Raw genomic sequence first — 16,719 nt, forward strand, 5'->3', positions numbered from 1 at the left:
CCAGCGCTACTTACGCTTCAAAGTCCTGAAACAGCACTTTCAGTTCCGGGCTTTACCTTTCGGGTTAGCCACCGCGCCGCGGACCTTTACCAAGGTAATAGTGGTGGTGGCGTCACTCAGGAAGGAAGGAATTCTCGTCCATCCCTACCTAGACGATTGGCTGATCAAGGCAAAGTCACCGGAGGAGAGCCACCGGGCAACCAACAGAGTTATATCTCTTCTGGAAAGCCTAGGATGGGTAGTCAACATAAACAAGAGTTCTCTACAGCCTTTACAGTCGCTGGAATACCTAGGAGTCCAATTCGACACCCAGGAAGACAAGCTATCTGGAACAACCTCCCAGCAGATCTCAGGCTGGAACCCTGCCTAGTAACATTTAAGAAAAAACTCAAGACCTGGTTGTTCCGCCAAGCCTTCCTGGACCCCTCAGACACACATTAGACGACGAACCGGCTCATGAGCAATGGAACCCAGATCCTCTCTAAATACGACACAAGCACCAGTATTATCATAATAGCTCAACTAGCACTAGCACGGACTTTTAGATCTTAGTTTCTTAACTTACTACCCTCTTACGCCTTCTTTCCAGCTGTTTAAGCTTCCAAGTTTTGCAGTCCTTGTTAAATGTAACTTTGTTTCTCCTGATTATAATAAGTTGTTTATGTTTTACTGTTTACGTCCCTGTTCGATGTAAACCGACCTGATAAGGTATTTAACTTTGAAGGTCGGTATAGAAAAATGCTAAATAAATAAATAAATAAGATCAGCCTGACCTCCAAGAGGAAATCAAAATTCTGGAATCGTTTGCAGAATCTGCTGAGCTCCACCCGGCCCACAGCTTGGGATTACATACAGGTCCTCGGCCTAATGGCCTCCACTCTGGAAGTGATACCATGGGCACGGGCTCATATGAGATCGTTACAGCGCGCCCTCCTATCTCGGTGGAGCCCGCGATTACAGAACTACACCATGCATCTACCTCTTCCGGCCAGAGTACGAAATCAGTTACGATGGTGGCTACAGCCCGGCACACGAGCCAGGGGTCAAAAATATGTCCCCCCCAACCTGGACCCTGCTCACTACCGATGCCAGCCTGAGCGGCTGGGGAGCACACTGCGAAGAGCTAACCGCCCAAGGGAGGTGGAACAGAGAAGAGTCGGGGTGGAACATCAACCGACTAGAGGCATGGGCAGTCAGGTTAGCCTGCCTGCGATTTGCCCACAGACTTCGAAACAGAGCAGTCCGAGTGATGTCTGACAACGCCACTACGGTGGCATACATCAACCGACAGGGCGGAACCAGAAGCCGACAGGTATCCTTGGAAATAACCCCCCCTGATGGCTTGGGAGGAAGCAAATCTCCGGGACATCTCCGCCGTTCACATTGCCGGGAAGGACAGCACCATGGCAGACTTCCTCAGCAGAGAATGCCTAAACCCAGGGGAATGGCAGCTGTCATCCACGGCCTTCCAGATGATTGTGGACCAGTGGGGGACTCCGGGCATGGACCTACTAGCGGATAGGTCCAACGCTCAAGTCCCCAGATACTTCAGTTGCAGGCGAGATCCTCTATCCCACGGGATCGACGCCCTGGTGCAGCCATGGCCTCAGGGGATCCTGCTTTATGCCTTTCCCCCATGGCCCCTGCTGGGCGCCATTATACACAAGATTCAGCAGCACAGAGGCCTAGTTCTTCTGGTGGCCCCGGACTGGCCAAGAAGATCCTGGTACGCAGACATGAGAAGACTGCTGGCAGGGCATCCTCTACCCCTGCCCCCTCACAGGGACCTGCTGCGACAAGGTCCCATCCTCCACGAGAATCCAGCTCAATTCTCTCTTACGGTCTGGCCATTGAGAGGGCTAGACTGAAGAAAAGGGGATACTCGGGGCCGGTAATAGATACACTTCTCCGAGCACGCAAGTTCTCCACATCACTAACTTATATAAGGATCTGGAGAGTATTTGAAGCCTAGTGCGAAACTCGCAGCACCAATCCGCATGCCGCTAAAATCCCCATCATTCTGGATTTCCTGCAAGATGGACTTCAGAAGGGTCTGTCCCTCAATTCAATCAAGGTTCAGGTGGCAGCGCTATCCTGCTACGGCCCCAGGAGTGACGGCAACAGCATTGCCACACACCCAGGCGTTCACGTTTCCTGAAAGGAGTCAAACACATTCGCCCGCCACTGAAGTGGCCAGTGCCCCTGTGGAACCTCAATCTAGTTTTGGAATTCCTAGCGGGACCCGCCTTCAGATCTCTCCGAGGCCTGTCCATCCATTTGTTAACTTTGAAGATGGTGTTCTTGCTGGCCGTATGCTCGGCACGTCGCATCTCAGAGCTACAGGCGCTGTCCTGCCGCGATCCGTTTCTCAGAATCACCCCAGGGGCTATCCATCTTCGCATGGTTCCTTCCTTCTTACCCAAGGTAGTCTCACACTTCCACCTCAACCAAACCATATCCTTGCCAACCATGGACGGTTTGAAGAAGTCGGAAGAAGGTCGAATACTGCATCATCGCGACGTCGGCAGGCTGCTGTCCAGATACCTGGAAATGTCGGAAACAGTACGAAAGACGGACCACCTGTTCATCCTTCACAGTGGGAAGAGGCAAGGTGAAGCGGCTTCATGGGCGACTATTGCCCGCTGGATCAAAGAAGTTATCAAGGCGGCCTACGTAGAAGCGGGAAAACCACCACCTCTACGGGTCAAGGCTCACTCTACCAGAGCACAAGTGGCCTCCTGGGCAGAAACTAGGATGTTGTCGCCTGCGGAGATATGCAGAGCGGCAACGTGGTCCTCTATCCATACCTTCTCCAGATTCTACCGTCTGGACGTCCAGGCCAGGGAGGACACGGCATTTGCAAGGGCAATCCTAAACGGACCTCGGGCAGCCTCCCACCCAGTCCGGGAGTAGCTTTTGTACATCCCATTTGTAATGAGTCCATCTGCTATACGCTAGGAAATGGAGAGATTACTTACCTGATAATCTCGTTTTCCTTAGTGTATGCAGATGGACTCAGCATCCGCCCGGCTGCCGATATATATAGGGATTCACCGTTTCAAGGAAAGCTATGTTTCCTTACATTGGGCATCCACCCTGCCGGGTGTCGACGCCTTCCGGTTGAGAACACTGGCGGTCTCCAGCTACTGTCAATCAGTAAGGTTAATCATGTTCAGTTAATTGATCGGTCAGTCACACATATATCCATAAAGCTTTTGCAAGGAAGATTACTGAGCGCCTGCACTTCCTGCAGGGGTATATGTACCCATGCTGACGTCAGATCCGTCTCCAACTGCTAGCACGAGCACACTATACCCATTTGTAATGAGTCCATCTGCCTACACTAAGGAAAACGAGATTATCAGGTAAGTAATCTCTCCAGTTTGCATCCATGGGAACCCCCCGACCCACAATAATGGATGTAAAGCAGAATTATAACATTCCCTATACAACTCACCCTACAAAAAAGATATTCTGGTTCTGGTGTCATCTCAGTAACAGCAACTCAAACTCCTTCTTCCAGGCTCAATAGCCCTACTTATGAAAAGACAGCAGTTTACCACCAATGCATGTCCTCTTGAGAAAACACAACAAATAAGACTGATATAAATGCTTACATGTTTCAAAACAGCTATGAACAGAATAACATCCAACAATTAAAAACTCATAAAAACTATTAAACATTCTCCAAACACCAATAAAATATTTCAAAAAAGCAGATATCACATAATATTAAATATTTAATTTGGCAGTCAGTCAAGAAAAATAAACTTAAAAAGCTACATTTACTTACCCCCTCCAGCAGCTCTCCTACTCCCCTTCCATGCAGGCCGTGGCACACACCAGAAGCAGCAGTAGAATGTCTCACACTCTCACATACACATCAGTCATCTGTTGCTTCTCTCTCTTTCTCTCACTCACTTCCTCTTCCCCCCCCCCCCCCCCCCCCCCCCCGAGCACAAATGGTAGCTGCAGCAACCTCCTCCTCCAGCCCCTGCAGGCCAAGAAAGAAGAATCACATCGGCCGCGGGAGGCTCATGCTGCTGTCTCCTTTCCCGGTTACCAGCTGCTTCAATTGCTTGGGGGCCAATGCCGCCGGTGCTATTTTTCCACACGGCACGGCTCTTTCTCCTTCCCGCGCACCGCGTATCACTTCCTGTTCTGGGTCATTGGGGGGGGGGGGGGGGGCGCGCTCGGGAAGCAGAAAAGGCCAGCTGCAGGTGCCACTGCTTCTTCTACCACCACTGCCGTTCCCACTGGGCTTGAATGTACTGATAGCCCGGTGGCAACGACAGAAGGAAAGGAAGAGCAGTGGGAGAGACTGGGAGCACGCGACGCAACTACTCGCGACACACCGGTTGAGAAGCGCTGTGCTAGAATAACACTTATTTTATAGCTGGATACAAAGTTTTTTAATCACTGGCATTTTGCCTGCACTTGGTAGCCCTTCAACACTACTTTCTCTGCTATCAAAAATACAAAATCATGTTCAGTTTCAAGTTGGCCACCTCTAGTGGCTTCAAAGACACACACCATATGTGGTTGCAAGAGGTCCATTACAGACTTTATGGGCCCTCAAAGGTAACTCATTACACTTGCCTCCCTCCATGTTGTTGTCCTTATCTCAGTCTCACAACCTGGATCATGGACTTGGTTTGGCAACTATGAATCTGATATGCTCAGTTGTGCCAATTGATTGTTATGCTGGATTTACAATCAAGAATATGGGAAAGTCCTGCTTTATGTTCTCCAGTAGCCAGGAAACTAGACCTTAAATGCAAATGGGCTCTGGGGTTTGGCGTAGTCCATCTACCACACTAGTCAGTGATAGTGGAGTTTAGTCCTTAGCTAGTGATACTGGCTAAGGACCAGAATCTTTACCAACACCCTTTGGGTTAAGGACCCAAAGTTGTTGGACAGTTTTAAGAAGTTCTTTCAGAGCCCAATGCCTGCATTGCGGCCTACTAATTCTGTATGATACATTACTTAAACAACTGCATTAAAGCCTCTGGTAGATTCAATGGGAAGCAGGAAGGCTATCGGTGGGCTTTTCTGGATGCAGAAGAGTGCAAACGCTATCTTTCCCAGTCAGTGTATCAATCACTCAGGATGACAGCAAAATCTTCTGCAGCAACTATCAAAGAAGACTGGATGGCCTATAGTTGAGTCACTAGCTTGTAGTGAAAAAGTTCATGACAAGTTGGCTGATGTCATGTGGTCTGGAGATATTCTCTTTGGGGGTCAAGATTAGGTAAACAGCTGTCCAGGTTAAGGAGCAACATGCTGCCATTCAATCCCTCTTGATGGAAGCGAAGCAGTTGTACCTGTAGGTGTCCTTACTTTGCTTTTTTTTTTTTTTTAAATTTAAGTTTTTATTGAAACATGAACATGTATTCAATGACAAACAGCATAATAAGTAACTTGATCTGAACTTTATATGTTATCACCCTGAAACCTTCCCCCCTCCCTCCTCCCCCTGGGTCGACAGAATCCTACGAAACATTCCAGATATATTTGTAAAAACAATGAAATATAGATTTATCTACTACAGAGCAATATTAACATCAATAAAGCACAAGGTGTGTCTCTGCGAACCAAAATCCTTGTATGCCTTCTTATTCGCTATGTTGAAGTTGCTTGTGTCTGAGTGGCAATGCATGAAAGAAAAAAGAAATGGTAAAAATATTAAAGCCGTGTAATATATTCTGTAAAAGGCTGCCAAAGTTTGTGGAAGGAAGCATGTCGATTATGTTTATCAGCTGTGAGGGATCCCAGGTGACAAAATGTATGCAATTTTGCAATAACCTCTGTAACTGTAGGAAGTTGGTCTGTCTTCCATCGGAGAGCCAACAAGCTACGAGCTGCTATGAATACCTGGGTACAGAATTTCTTCTGAAATTTGTCTAGTGTTTCAGGCAACACATGCAATAAGGCCGATTCGGCCAACGGGTCCAGTGCCACCCCTATAATGTCGCTGGTCCTGTGGAATACTTCATCCCAGAATGGCTTAATGCAGGCACAGGACCACCAAATTTTTATTTATTTATTTAAGTTTTTTATATACCAACATTCAAGACGGTGGTCCCATCATGCTGGTTCACAAGAAACAAGGGTGAAACTTTACCATTTAACAAAAGTGCAGAAAAGCAGTTACATATAACAAGGAAAACAAATATGTAGATAGGTGCCTTCAGCTCCACAGCCTCGCCAGCATTTATCTGAAATATGAGGATAGAACCTGTGTATTCTTTCCGGAGTGAGGTACCACTTAAAAATCATTTTATAACAGTTCTCCTGTAACCTGGCAGATATAGAGCAATGGTGTGCAAGAAATAGGATTTCTCCCCACATCTTCGAGCATAATTGTTTGCCAAGATCCCTTTCCCAGTGAACCCTATAATTGCATGTCATCAGTTCAAGGGGGGGTGGGGGGGAAGAATAATTGATAAAGCTTGGAAATTGATCCCTTCAGGGCATCTCCTTTAAGAAAATGTTTCCAGTAGTGATCTACCCGGTCTCAGTGAATCATTTCGAATAATGCTATGGATAACGTGAACTACTTGTTCATACATCAAAAAGTCCCGGTGGTCCAGGTTTTCTAATGCTGATAACCGATCTCTAGTAAGAAGCGTGCCTTGTTTGGAGTAAGTGACCCACCGTGGAGATTCCTTGTTCCCACCAGGATTGCATACGATGAGATTGAAACCCAGTAGCTAACAGAGTATTGTTCATTAAGGAGGATTGATACAAATACCGATATTTACCCACCAGCTTTTGATTAATTTGTGCCCAAATCTGCAAAGTGACTCCCAGAGACCAAGGGATATGATTATTGACATGCCAGGTATTACGTGGTTGCCATAGTAGCGCTGATACTTCCATGGGGCCCACTATTGCTTGCCCAATATGAACCCACTGCTTCGGGGCTACCTGTCGAGGGAGATCTAGAATCGCCCTCAATTGCGCCACACTATAGTACCAGTGTAAATTAGGCACAGCCATACCCCCCTTGATCTTTGGCAAGTATAATACAGATCTGGCTATTCGGGGAGGTCGTCTTCTCCAGATAAAGTCAGACTTTCTTCTGCCAATTTCGAAGAATAGTAGATGGAATAAATACCGGCAAAGACGAGAAGAAATACAAAAATTTTGGCAAGATGGTCATTTTTATGATGGCGATCCTTCTGAGCCAAGAGAAGGCGGATTTATTCCATCTACTAAGGTCTGTGGTCAATTTAGTATCCAATGGTTTGTAATTAAGGGAGAACAATTCGGACAAATTGGCCGAGATTAAAATACTTAAATATTTTGTGATCTTTGGCCCATCTGAAAGGGAACTGATCTGTAATGGATTGTTGTTCCTGTAGGTTTAAGTTAAAGTTTAACAATTCTGATTTTTCTAAATTGACTCGGAGCCCCGCCACATTACTGAAGCTGTTTAGCTCTCTCATCACTCCCTGCAGAGAACGCGCAGGTTCAGTAAGGATCATAAGGACATCGTCTGCAAATAAAGAGAGTTTATAATGCCTGTCCCCCAGGGTAACTCCAGTTATATCAGTAGCTGTGCGAATACGAGTGGTGAGAGGTTCAAGATATAATGCAAATAATAAGGGGGATAGGGGACATCCTTGTTGGGTTCCCCTGCCGATATCAAAGGGGTTTCCATAGCCATTATTCACTTTTACCCTAGCTTGGGGGTGGTCATAAAGGCGTTGTACCCAATTAAGGAATTGGGGACCAAAGTTCAGTTTCCGCAAGGTGTGAAAGAGAAAAGGCCAGTGGACGAGATCGAAAGCTTTTTCAGCATAGATGGATAACAAGACTGCTAGGTTTCCCGCCTCTTGTACCCATCATTTTAGGTCTACAACTTTCCTGATATTATCTGCAGCCATTCTCTGTGGTACGAAGCCAACCTGATCTGAATGCACTAAGTTGGGTAAGACTTTGTTGAACCTAAATGCAAGCAGTCGAGCTAGTATCTTCAAGTCCACGTTGATTAAGGATATGGGATTATAGGAGCTACACTGAGTGGGGTTCCTGCCAGCAATCACTGTTATTCCCGCTACATTAGCTTGTTGGGCTATGGTCCCGTCCTCCCGAAGACTATTAAAGTAATTTAGTTAAGGGCTCCACCACCGTATTGATACATTTTTTATAGTATGCCCCAGAGAGGCCATCCAAACCCAGGGGACTTGCCTAGTTTCAGAGATTTAATCACCTCCTCTACTTCAAAAACAGTGATGGATGCTTCCAGCATTTGTTGTGATTCACTGGTGAGGCATGGAAGCTCCACCGATTCCAGGTAGGTGTCTATTTCAGAAGTAGGGATAGATTCCTCTGGGCTGTAGAGCTTTTTATAAAAGCAGGAAAAGGCTTCTCTAATCCCCGTGGAATCGGTTAATACTAAACCTGATGAGTCTGTAATCTTAGATATATTATTTTGAGACACTTTAGCTTTTAATTGTTGAGCTAGGAGCTTCCTCGCCTTGTCCCCCCCTTCATAGTAAATCTGTTTAGTGATATCCAGTGCATGAAGCAGTTGCTTGTTATCCAATTGCTGAAGTTTTGCTTTAAGGGCCAATAATTTTTTATAACAGTTCTGGGATTGGGATTGCATAAGAACCTTGGTTAGCTGACCAATTTGTGCCATGAGTTCCTCCCTTTCTTGTAGTCTGTGGCTCTGGCTATAAAGATACCTTTAACTACCGCTTTGGAGCAGTCCCACAGAGTACAGGGGACGTGTCTGGGCCCGCATTGATGGAGAAATACTCCTGCAGTTGGGAGTCCAGCATATGAGTAAATTTAGCATCATGTAAAAGAATCGTGCTCCAGCATCCTTCTGACCCAGATTAACCTCTATACTGATGGGTGCATGGTCGGACCAAGTTATCGGTTCGATGTCCGTACATCGAACCTGATTACATAATAATTTATCAACCAAAAAATAATCAATTCGAGAGTAACTGCCATGAGGGGATGAGTAGAAAGTGAATGATCGAGAGTGTGGATGCCTATTTCTCCAGACTTCTATCAATTGCCAGTCATCCATAATGCCCCTAAGCTGGTTCCTAAGAGCTGGTTGTGTGGCTATTTGCTTTGTAGAATTATCTAGACCACGGCTTAAAGTTAGATTAAAATCCCCGCCTATGACAAGAGCCCCTTCAGCATGAGACAGTAAAAGGGCCTGCACAGCTCTGAGAAAGTCAGCCTGATCCCTATTAGGAGCCTAGAGGGACACTAAGGCATATACCTGGGAACCAACACGTATTTTAAGTAGTATAAATCTCCCATAAGGGTCCGCATTATGGGAAATCATGTCAAATACCATTTGAGAGGAGAGCAAAATTCCAGTCCCTGTGTATTTTTGTGGGGTCCCCCTGGCTGTTGTGTATACGAGAGGGAATTCTTTACATCCTAGCAAGTGGCTGTGTCTGCGCTTTAAGTGTGTCTCTTGGATAAAGGCGATATCTGCCTTAAGATATAGCAGTTCTTTCCTAAGCAGAAATCGCTTCCTATAAGTGTTAAGGCCTTTTACATTAAGTGAAATTATGTTGTCCATAAGAAAGATAGCAAAGTACGGCTATTATGATAGTTGAGTACATACCAACATCAGGCTATAAGACATACATTTCCCAAATAAATGTGAAAAGTTGAGAGGAGAGACCCAAGTGAAATCATGGAAGCAATAACAGCATACAGAAAACAGGATATCTGCCAAATTCCCCCCTTCATATTATAGGAGTTTGCTGTTACTTCGCGAACCACAGTCCTGGAGGAGCCCGTCTTACAATGCAGAGCCTAGAAGTAACCATCCCTCCCCCCCTTAAATGAAAACTTCAGAAAATAAGAACGGCAAATTTCTGTAGTGTACGCTTTAGCCCTAATTAGCCCCGGACTGTCCAAGTCCAAATCACCAATTAAACTTACCTTGCCTTTGGGAAGTTCAATTGCTGGAAACTAACGCTCCATGTAGGATCATCAAAATCCTTCATCCCTGGCCATCGGCCACCATTGCAGCTTGAGATTGTTGTCTGCGTAGTCTGCCCCTGCCGGGTCCTGGTCGCACCATCTTGGAGTCATCGCGGCTGCTGAGACTTGTTGTTGTGTGTTGGGGGCAGTGAAGGGCACCTCCATACCGGCTTGCTTAAAACAATCAACAGCCTCAGATAAAGCTTTTACCCGGTATGTGATCCCTTTCCGTTGAAAAATAAGGGCGAACGGGAACGCCCATCGGTAACAAATATCTTCATTTCGTAATGCTGTGGTAACCTCTCTCAATTGATATCGTTTCTGCAGTGTTGAAGGCGCTAGATCATTTATAGATTGTAATATCCAGGGTTTGCCATTTCCAATGAGGCTGCGCTCTTGCCGCCCTTAATATTTCTTCTTTAATCTGAAAGTGGTGGAATTTGATAATCACATCTCGATGTTGATTTTCTTTCCTAGGGCCCAGTGCCCTGTGAGCCTTCTTGAGATCTATTGAGGGAGCTCCGCTTTCACCTTCTTTAAGTGCGTTGTTGGCCAATAATATGTGCTGACAAAGAGCTTTGGCGGTAACCATGCAGTCCTGGAATGGTTCCGTTTCTGGAATTCCTTTAATGCATAAGTTCGCTTGTCTTGAGCAATTTTCCAGATCTTCAACCTTCTCAGATAGCAATTCCATTTCTTTAGACATTTTAGAGTTATTGTTGGAGAGAGTATCTGTAATGGCGCCCTGGCCCTCCACGCGGACATCCAGGTCATCCACCCGGTGCTCTAGCGCATCTAGGTTCTCTCTCATATTAGTAATTGACTCCAGAATTTCTGCTTTATGTGATTTTAAATCAGCTCTCAATTCAATGAACCATTTCCGATCTGGTAGGGAAATCTAAATGAGATGCCGCGATGAACTGTTCCTCTGAATTGGCAGGACTCGAGCCACGTTCAGCTGGTATATCCGCAGGGCTTGCTGCCTTCTCGGCCTGTTCATCGCTGTTGGGTAGCAGCTCCTCCGCGATTTTGCTGAAAGCAAATTGTTTCAGGTCACGCTGCCATCCTATACTAGTTCCGCACTCGTTTCCAGCCGGATTCCACACGTAGGGCTGATTCTGCTAAAAAATAAAATAAAAAAATGCTGTGTTAAGCCAGGGGTAGTGAGGAGCAGTTAAATCATGTGACCATATTGCTGTGCTGCTCGCTAGCGCCCCCTTACTTTGCTTTTAAACACTCCTTCCAGACACATCGCTGAAATTGGTGAAAGGGGCATCATGCACTACCTGTGTTAACGCAACAGCAGCTTCCAGCATGAAGTCATCTGCATGAGAGATGTCAGCCAAAGAAGCCACAACAGGCCCAGCTTAAACCCAGACCTAGTTTTTGATGAGACTTAATCTTCAAGCTGTGACCCGTCTGGTAGGGGAAAGGCTTCACTTTTTCCCAGAAGATCACCAATGACCATTGGGTCCTCAAAATCGTGGCATCTGGTTACAGTTTACACTACAATTGTCCTCCAGTGCTGCACCAATGTTTAGTCTTGAGTCTGGATCTGTTGTGAGGTAGAGTCACTTCTCCACCAGCAGGTGATATAATCTATCCCTCCCAAAGGCCTTGGCAAGGGGTTCTAGTCTCACTATTTCCTTATCCCCAAGAAGCCGAGGGGGAGAGAGATTGAGATCTATCCTGGATTTATGAGCAAGATTCTGTTATGGAGAAGTTCAACATGAACTCCCTCCATCCCATTCTCCCTTCATTCAAGCGTGAGACTGGATGTATGTCCTGCATCTGAAAAATGCATATTCTCACTTATAATGAGATTGGGTATGTATCTCAGATTTGTGATGGATTCATCCTCTTATTTCCAAAACAAAGTTCTTTCCCTTGGGCTTTCAGTGACCCTGTGCGTCTTCATGAAATGAATAGCTGTAGCAGTGACACATCTCATCGACAGCAAATTTTTGGCTGTCTTAGGCTACTGATAGGACCTAGAAGATGGTCCATCTAATTCATTTGCCAAGACTAGTCTTGTTCCTACCTAAAGAATCAATTTCTGTCAGGGAATGAACTTCTTCTCTGGAGAAGAATGCATTCCTTCCATCTGATTGTACATTCTGTCTTTGACTTTGATCCAGAACTTACAGCAGTGGGATCAGGTCTTAGCCTGAGAAGTCCTGGGTTGTCCTCTGGCATATAGTAGCAGTGGTGTATGAGGATCCAATGATGCACCTCAACATGAGAATTCTCTAGTGGGGCCTCCATGCCCAGTGGAATCGAATGCTTCAGCCCTTGTCAAATCTTGATTACTGCAGAGATGAAAACCTCTCTTTTGGTGGCTAGATCCAAAGGTCCTGGAAACGGGGGCTCCTCTTCAACTTCTGACTTATTAGGTAGCGTTAGCAATAGACATGTTCACTGGTGGGTGGGGCACGCACATGGGTGCCTTTCCAAGTCATGCGATCTGGTCAGTGACGGAACCTCTGTTTCAAATCAACCTGCTTGAGCTGCAAGCCACCTGACTCATAGCTTGAATTGCAACGCCTGAGGGAATGAATTCTTATCCAGACAAACAACCAAGTAGCGATGTTCTACATGAATAAAGAAAGGGGGCACAGGATCATGGACACTCTGCCAAAAATCTCTGAATTCGGGTTTGGGCTTGCAGCTACAGAGGTTTTTTTTCCAAGCAACCTACTTTCTTAGGATTTTCAATATGCTTGTGGATTGCCTCAGTTTTTCGGCCCTCATCAGTGGTCTCGAGACCAGAGAGTAGAAGACGGGTTATTCAATCTGTGGAGTCACCTGTCAATCGACTTGCTTTTCTCATGTTTTTGGACACAAACAAGTTTTCTTACTGTAAACAGGATTCTCCGTAGACCTGCAGGATGAATTAGACATGCTTAATACCTTCCCGCCTCTCTGGAGAGTTGACTACCTAACTAAAGCTAAACTCTACAAACAACTGAGGGGCTCACAAGGCAATGCATGTGTGGGGACTCCTGTGCATGCTAGATTGTAAAACTTTACTAAGTTAGAGAGGTGGATCCTTTTTGGTGCCATTGGATGCTGCTGCTCATGTGTCATGCATAATTCTATGGAGAACCACGTTTACAGTAAGCAAACTTGCTTTATTTGAATTGTTGCTGTTTCCACCACTTCCCCTAAGACTGTTTTATGCATCCACCATTCTTTTTGTGAAGAAATATTTCCTAATATGTAATGTTATGCCTGAGTTAACTACAAAAATTTCCTCTAGGATGAATATAGTTATGACTAAAACTCTTCTCTTGAGTTGTACTGTGTTGAATTGGGTCATGATTTGTTTTTCTTGTTAAATCTTTTGATTTAACTTTGGTATTCCAGTATGGGTTACCATCAAACTAACCAAAAGGCTAAGGAGCAGTGAATATGCTTAGCCTGGTGAATTGTCTTCAAATTTGGATTAATGTTAAAACATGCCAAAAGTGTAGTTACCCAATGAATACAGTTTATATGTAGCTGCAAATAAAATCCTGATTCTGACCTATAAAAGCTTTTGGTTGAACCTTTGGTAAATCTACTCCTTATGGTTTGAAAAGCAAACAAAAACACTAGTTGCCCTCTGCTAAAATATCATATTTATAACTGTATCCTGCCATGCAAGAGTAGAGTAACAGTTCAGGCTGGGAATCGGGGAAGCCAGGGTCACTTCACCATTGTCTCAGGTACAATTTAAGGTGTAAGCCCTCTGGGGCAGGGAAATAGCTACAGTACCAGAATTGAAATTGAGCTTCAATTTGGAAGGTAGGTAATTTTAAATTTAAAATCCAAATCTTTGCAGTTAGCTCACGGGAAGTTCCTGTGTAGTGGGTGTGTTGCTTCTCCTGTGCTTTTGTTCAGAATGGATAAAATTAATCTATGGGTATACTTTCTTCAGTAACATCTTTTATTTTAAAATTATATATATATATATATATATATATATATATACTTTAATCTATTGACTAAAGTGTATATCCTTTGGTTGTATTTAGGTTGAAACATGCAACAACTCACAGCCCAGGTAACCAGCAGTTTACTGAAGTTCTCAGAAGTGACTGTTCAAGCTTTGGGTGAAGATGAGATTACCTTAGATTCTGTGCTCCGCGGGAAGTTTACAACAGGTAAAACATCGTTTTTATAATGTAACTATCTAAATATGCTTTCAAAAAAGGAATATTTTTAAGTTATAAAAAACAAATATGGTATATGGATAGGGTGAAAGACTCTTTGGAGAGAGTTGAAATCTTTATTAGCCTGTATGCATCCTTCGGTGTAAAGGGATTTAAATACTGAAAAGTTATAATTGACCAACCTGGCTAGACATCTGAACCATAAAAAAAAACAAACAAACCCAAAAAAGGCTCATACTCTACATATTCAGGCAAGCAAAATGGAACAGCCCAGATGAGAGGAATCAAATACTGTACCCTTACTAAAGTCTGTGTTGAGCAGCTAGATTGCAAAGAAACAGAGCTTCCCTAGATGTTTATTTCTGTCTTTTCTGGTTGTGTAATATAGACTTTAATAAAGGTATTTGATAGGGATGTGAATCGTTTTAGGACGATTAAAATTATCGTCCGATAATTTTAATATCGTCTTAAACCGTTATGGAACACAATACAATAGAGATTCTAACGATTTATCGTTATAAATCGTTAGAATCGTGAGCCGGCACACTAAAACCCGCTAAAACCCATCCCCGACCCTTTAAATTAAATCCCCCACCCTCCCGAACCCCCCCCCAAATAACTTAAACATTTCCTTAAGAACATAAGAACATAAGAAATTGCCATGCTGGGTCAGACCAAGGGTCCATCAAGCCCAGCATCCTGTTTCCAACAGAGGCCAAACCAGGCCACAAGAACCTGGCAATTACCCAAACACCTAGAAGTTCCCATGCTACTGATGCAATTAATAGCAGTGACTATTCCCTAAGTAAACTTGATTAATAGCAGTTAATGGACTTCTCTTCCAAGAACTTATCCAAACCTTTTTTGAACCCAGCTACACTAACTGCACTAACCACATCCTCTGGCAACAAATTCCAGAGATTTATTGTGCGTTGAGTGAAAAAGAATTTTCTCCGATTAGTCTTAAATGTGCTACTTGCTAACTTCATGGAATGCCCCCTAGTCCTTCTATTATTCGAAAGTGTAAATAACCGAGTCACATCTACTCGTTCAAGACCTCTCATGATCTTAAAGACCTCTATGATATCCCCCCTCAGCCGTCTCTTCTCCAAGCTGAACAGCCCTAACCTCTTCAGCCTTTCCTCATAGGGGAGCTGTTCCATCCCCTTTATCATTTTGGTTGCCCTTCTCTGTACCTTCTCCATTGCAACTATATCTTTTTTGAGATACGGCGACCAGAATTGTACACAGTATTCAAGGTGTGGTCTCACCATGGAGCGATATAGAGGCATTATGACATTTTCCGTTTTATTAACCATTCCCTTCCTAATAATTCCTAACATTTTATTTGCTTTTTTGACTGCTGCAGCACACTGAGCTGACGATTTCAATGTATTATCTACTATGACGCCTAGATCTCTTTCTTGGGTGGTAGCTCCTAATATGGAACCTAACATCGTGTAACTACAGCTAGGGTTATTTTTCCCTATATGCAACACCTTGCACTTGTCTACATTAAATTTCATCTGCCATTTGGATGCCCAATCTTCCAGTCTTGCAAGGTCCTCCTGTAATGTATCACAGTCTGCTTGTGATTTAACTACTCTGAATAATTTTGTATCATCCGCAAATTTGATAACGTCACTCATCGTATTCCTTTCCAGATCATTGATATATATATTGAAAAGCACCGGTCCAAGTACAGATCCCTGAGGCACTCCACTGTTTACCCTTTTCCACTGAGAAAATTGACCATTTAGTCCTACTCTCTGTTTCCTGTCTTTTAACCAGTTTGTAATCCACGAAAGGACATCGCCTCCTATCCCATGACTTTTTAGTTTTTGTAGAAGCCTCTCATGAGGGACTTTGTCAAACGCCTTCTGAAAATCCGGTTCACCTTTATCCACATGTTTATTAACCCCTTCAAAAAAATGAAGCAGGTTTGTTAGGCAAGACTTCCCTTGGGTAAATCCATGTTGACTGTGTCCCATTAAATCATGTCTTTCTATATGCTCTACAATTTTGATCTTGAGGATAGTTTCCACTATTTTTCCCGGCACTGAAGTTAGGCTCACTGGTCTATAGTTACCCGGATCACCCCTGGAGCCTTTTTTAAATATTGGGGTTACATTGGCCACCCTCCAGTCTTCAGGTACAATGGATGATTTTAATGATAGGTTACAAATTTTAACTAATAGGTCAGAAATTTCATTTTTGAGTTCCTTTAGTACCCTGGGATGCATACCATCCGGTCCAGGTGCCTTGCTACTCTTTAGTTTGTCAATCTGGCCTACTACATCTTCCAGGTTGACAGTGATTTCGTTCAGTTCGTCTGACTCATCACCCCTGAAAACCAACTCCGGAACTGGTATCTCCCCAACATCCTCACTAGTAAACACGGAAGCAAAGAATTCATTTAGTCTTTCTGCAATGGCCTTATCTTCCCTAAGAGCCCCTTTAACCCCTCGGTCATCTAATGGTCCAACCGACTCCCTCACAGGTTTCTTGCTTTGGATATATTTAAAAAAGTTTTTATTATGAGTTTTTGCCTCTATGGCCAACTTCATTTCAAATTCTCTCTTCGCTTGTTTTATCA

General features: G+C 44.3%; 1 protein-coding gene across 2 annotated transcripts in view; it reads left to right on the forward strand.

The window, feature by feature from the left end:
• Positions 1–16,719, forward strand: part of AHCTF1 (AT-hook containing transcription factor 1) — a 564,884-nt gene that overhangs the window by 47,421 nt on the left and 500,744 nt on the right. For both annotated transcript variants that reach the window (XM_029593945.1, XM_029593946.1), the window contains exon 2: positions 13,986–14,114. In XM_029593945.1, coding sequence (XP_029449805.1) covers positions 13,994–14,114 — 121 coding nt within the window. In that variant the 5' untranslated portion in view covers positions 13,986–13,993. The remainder of the gene's footprint in view (positions 1–13,985; positions 14,115–16,719) is intronic.

This window comes from Rhinatrema bivittatum, chromosome 3 (genome assembly GCF_901001135.1).
Source record: "Rhinatrema bivittatum chromosome 3, aRhiBiv1.1, whole genome shotgun sequence".
NCBI lineage: Eukaryota > Metazoa > Chordata > Amphibia > Gymnophiona > Rhinatrematidae > Rhinatrema > Rhinatrema bivittatum.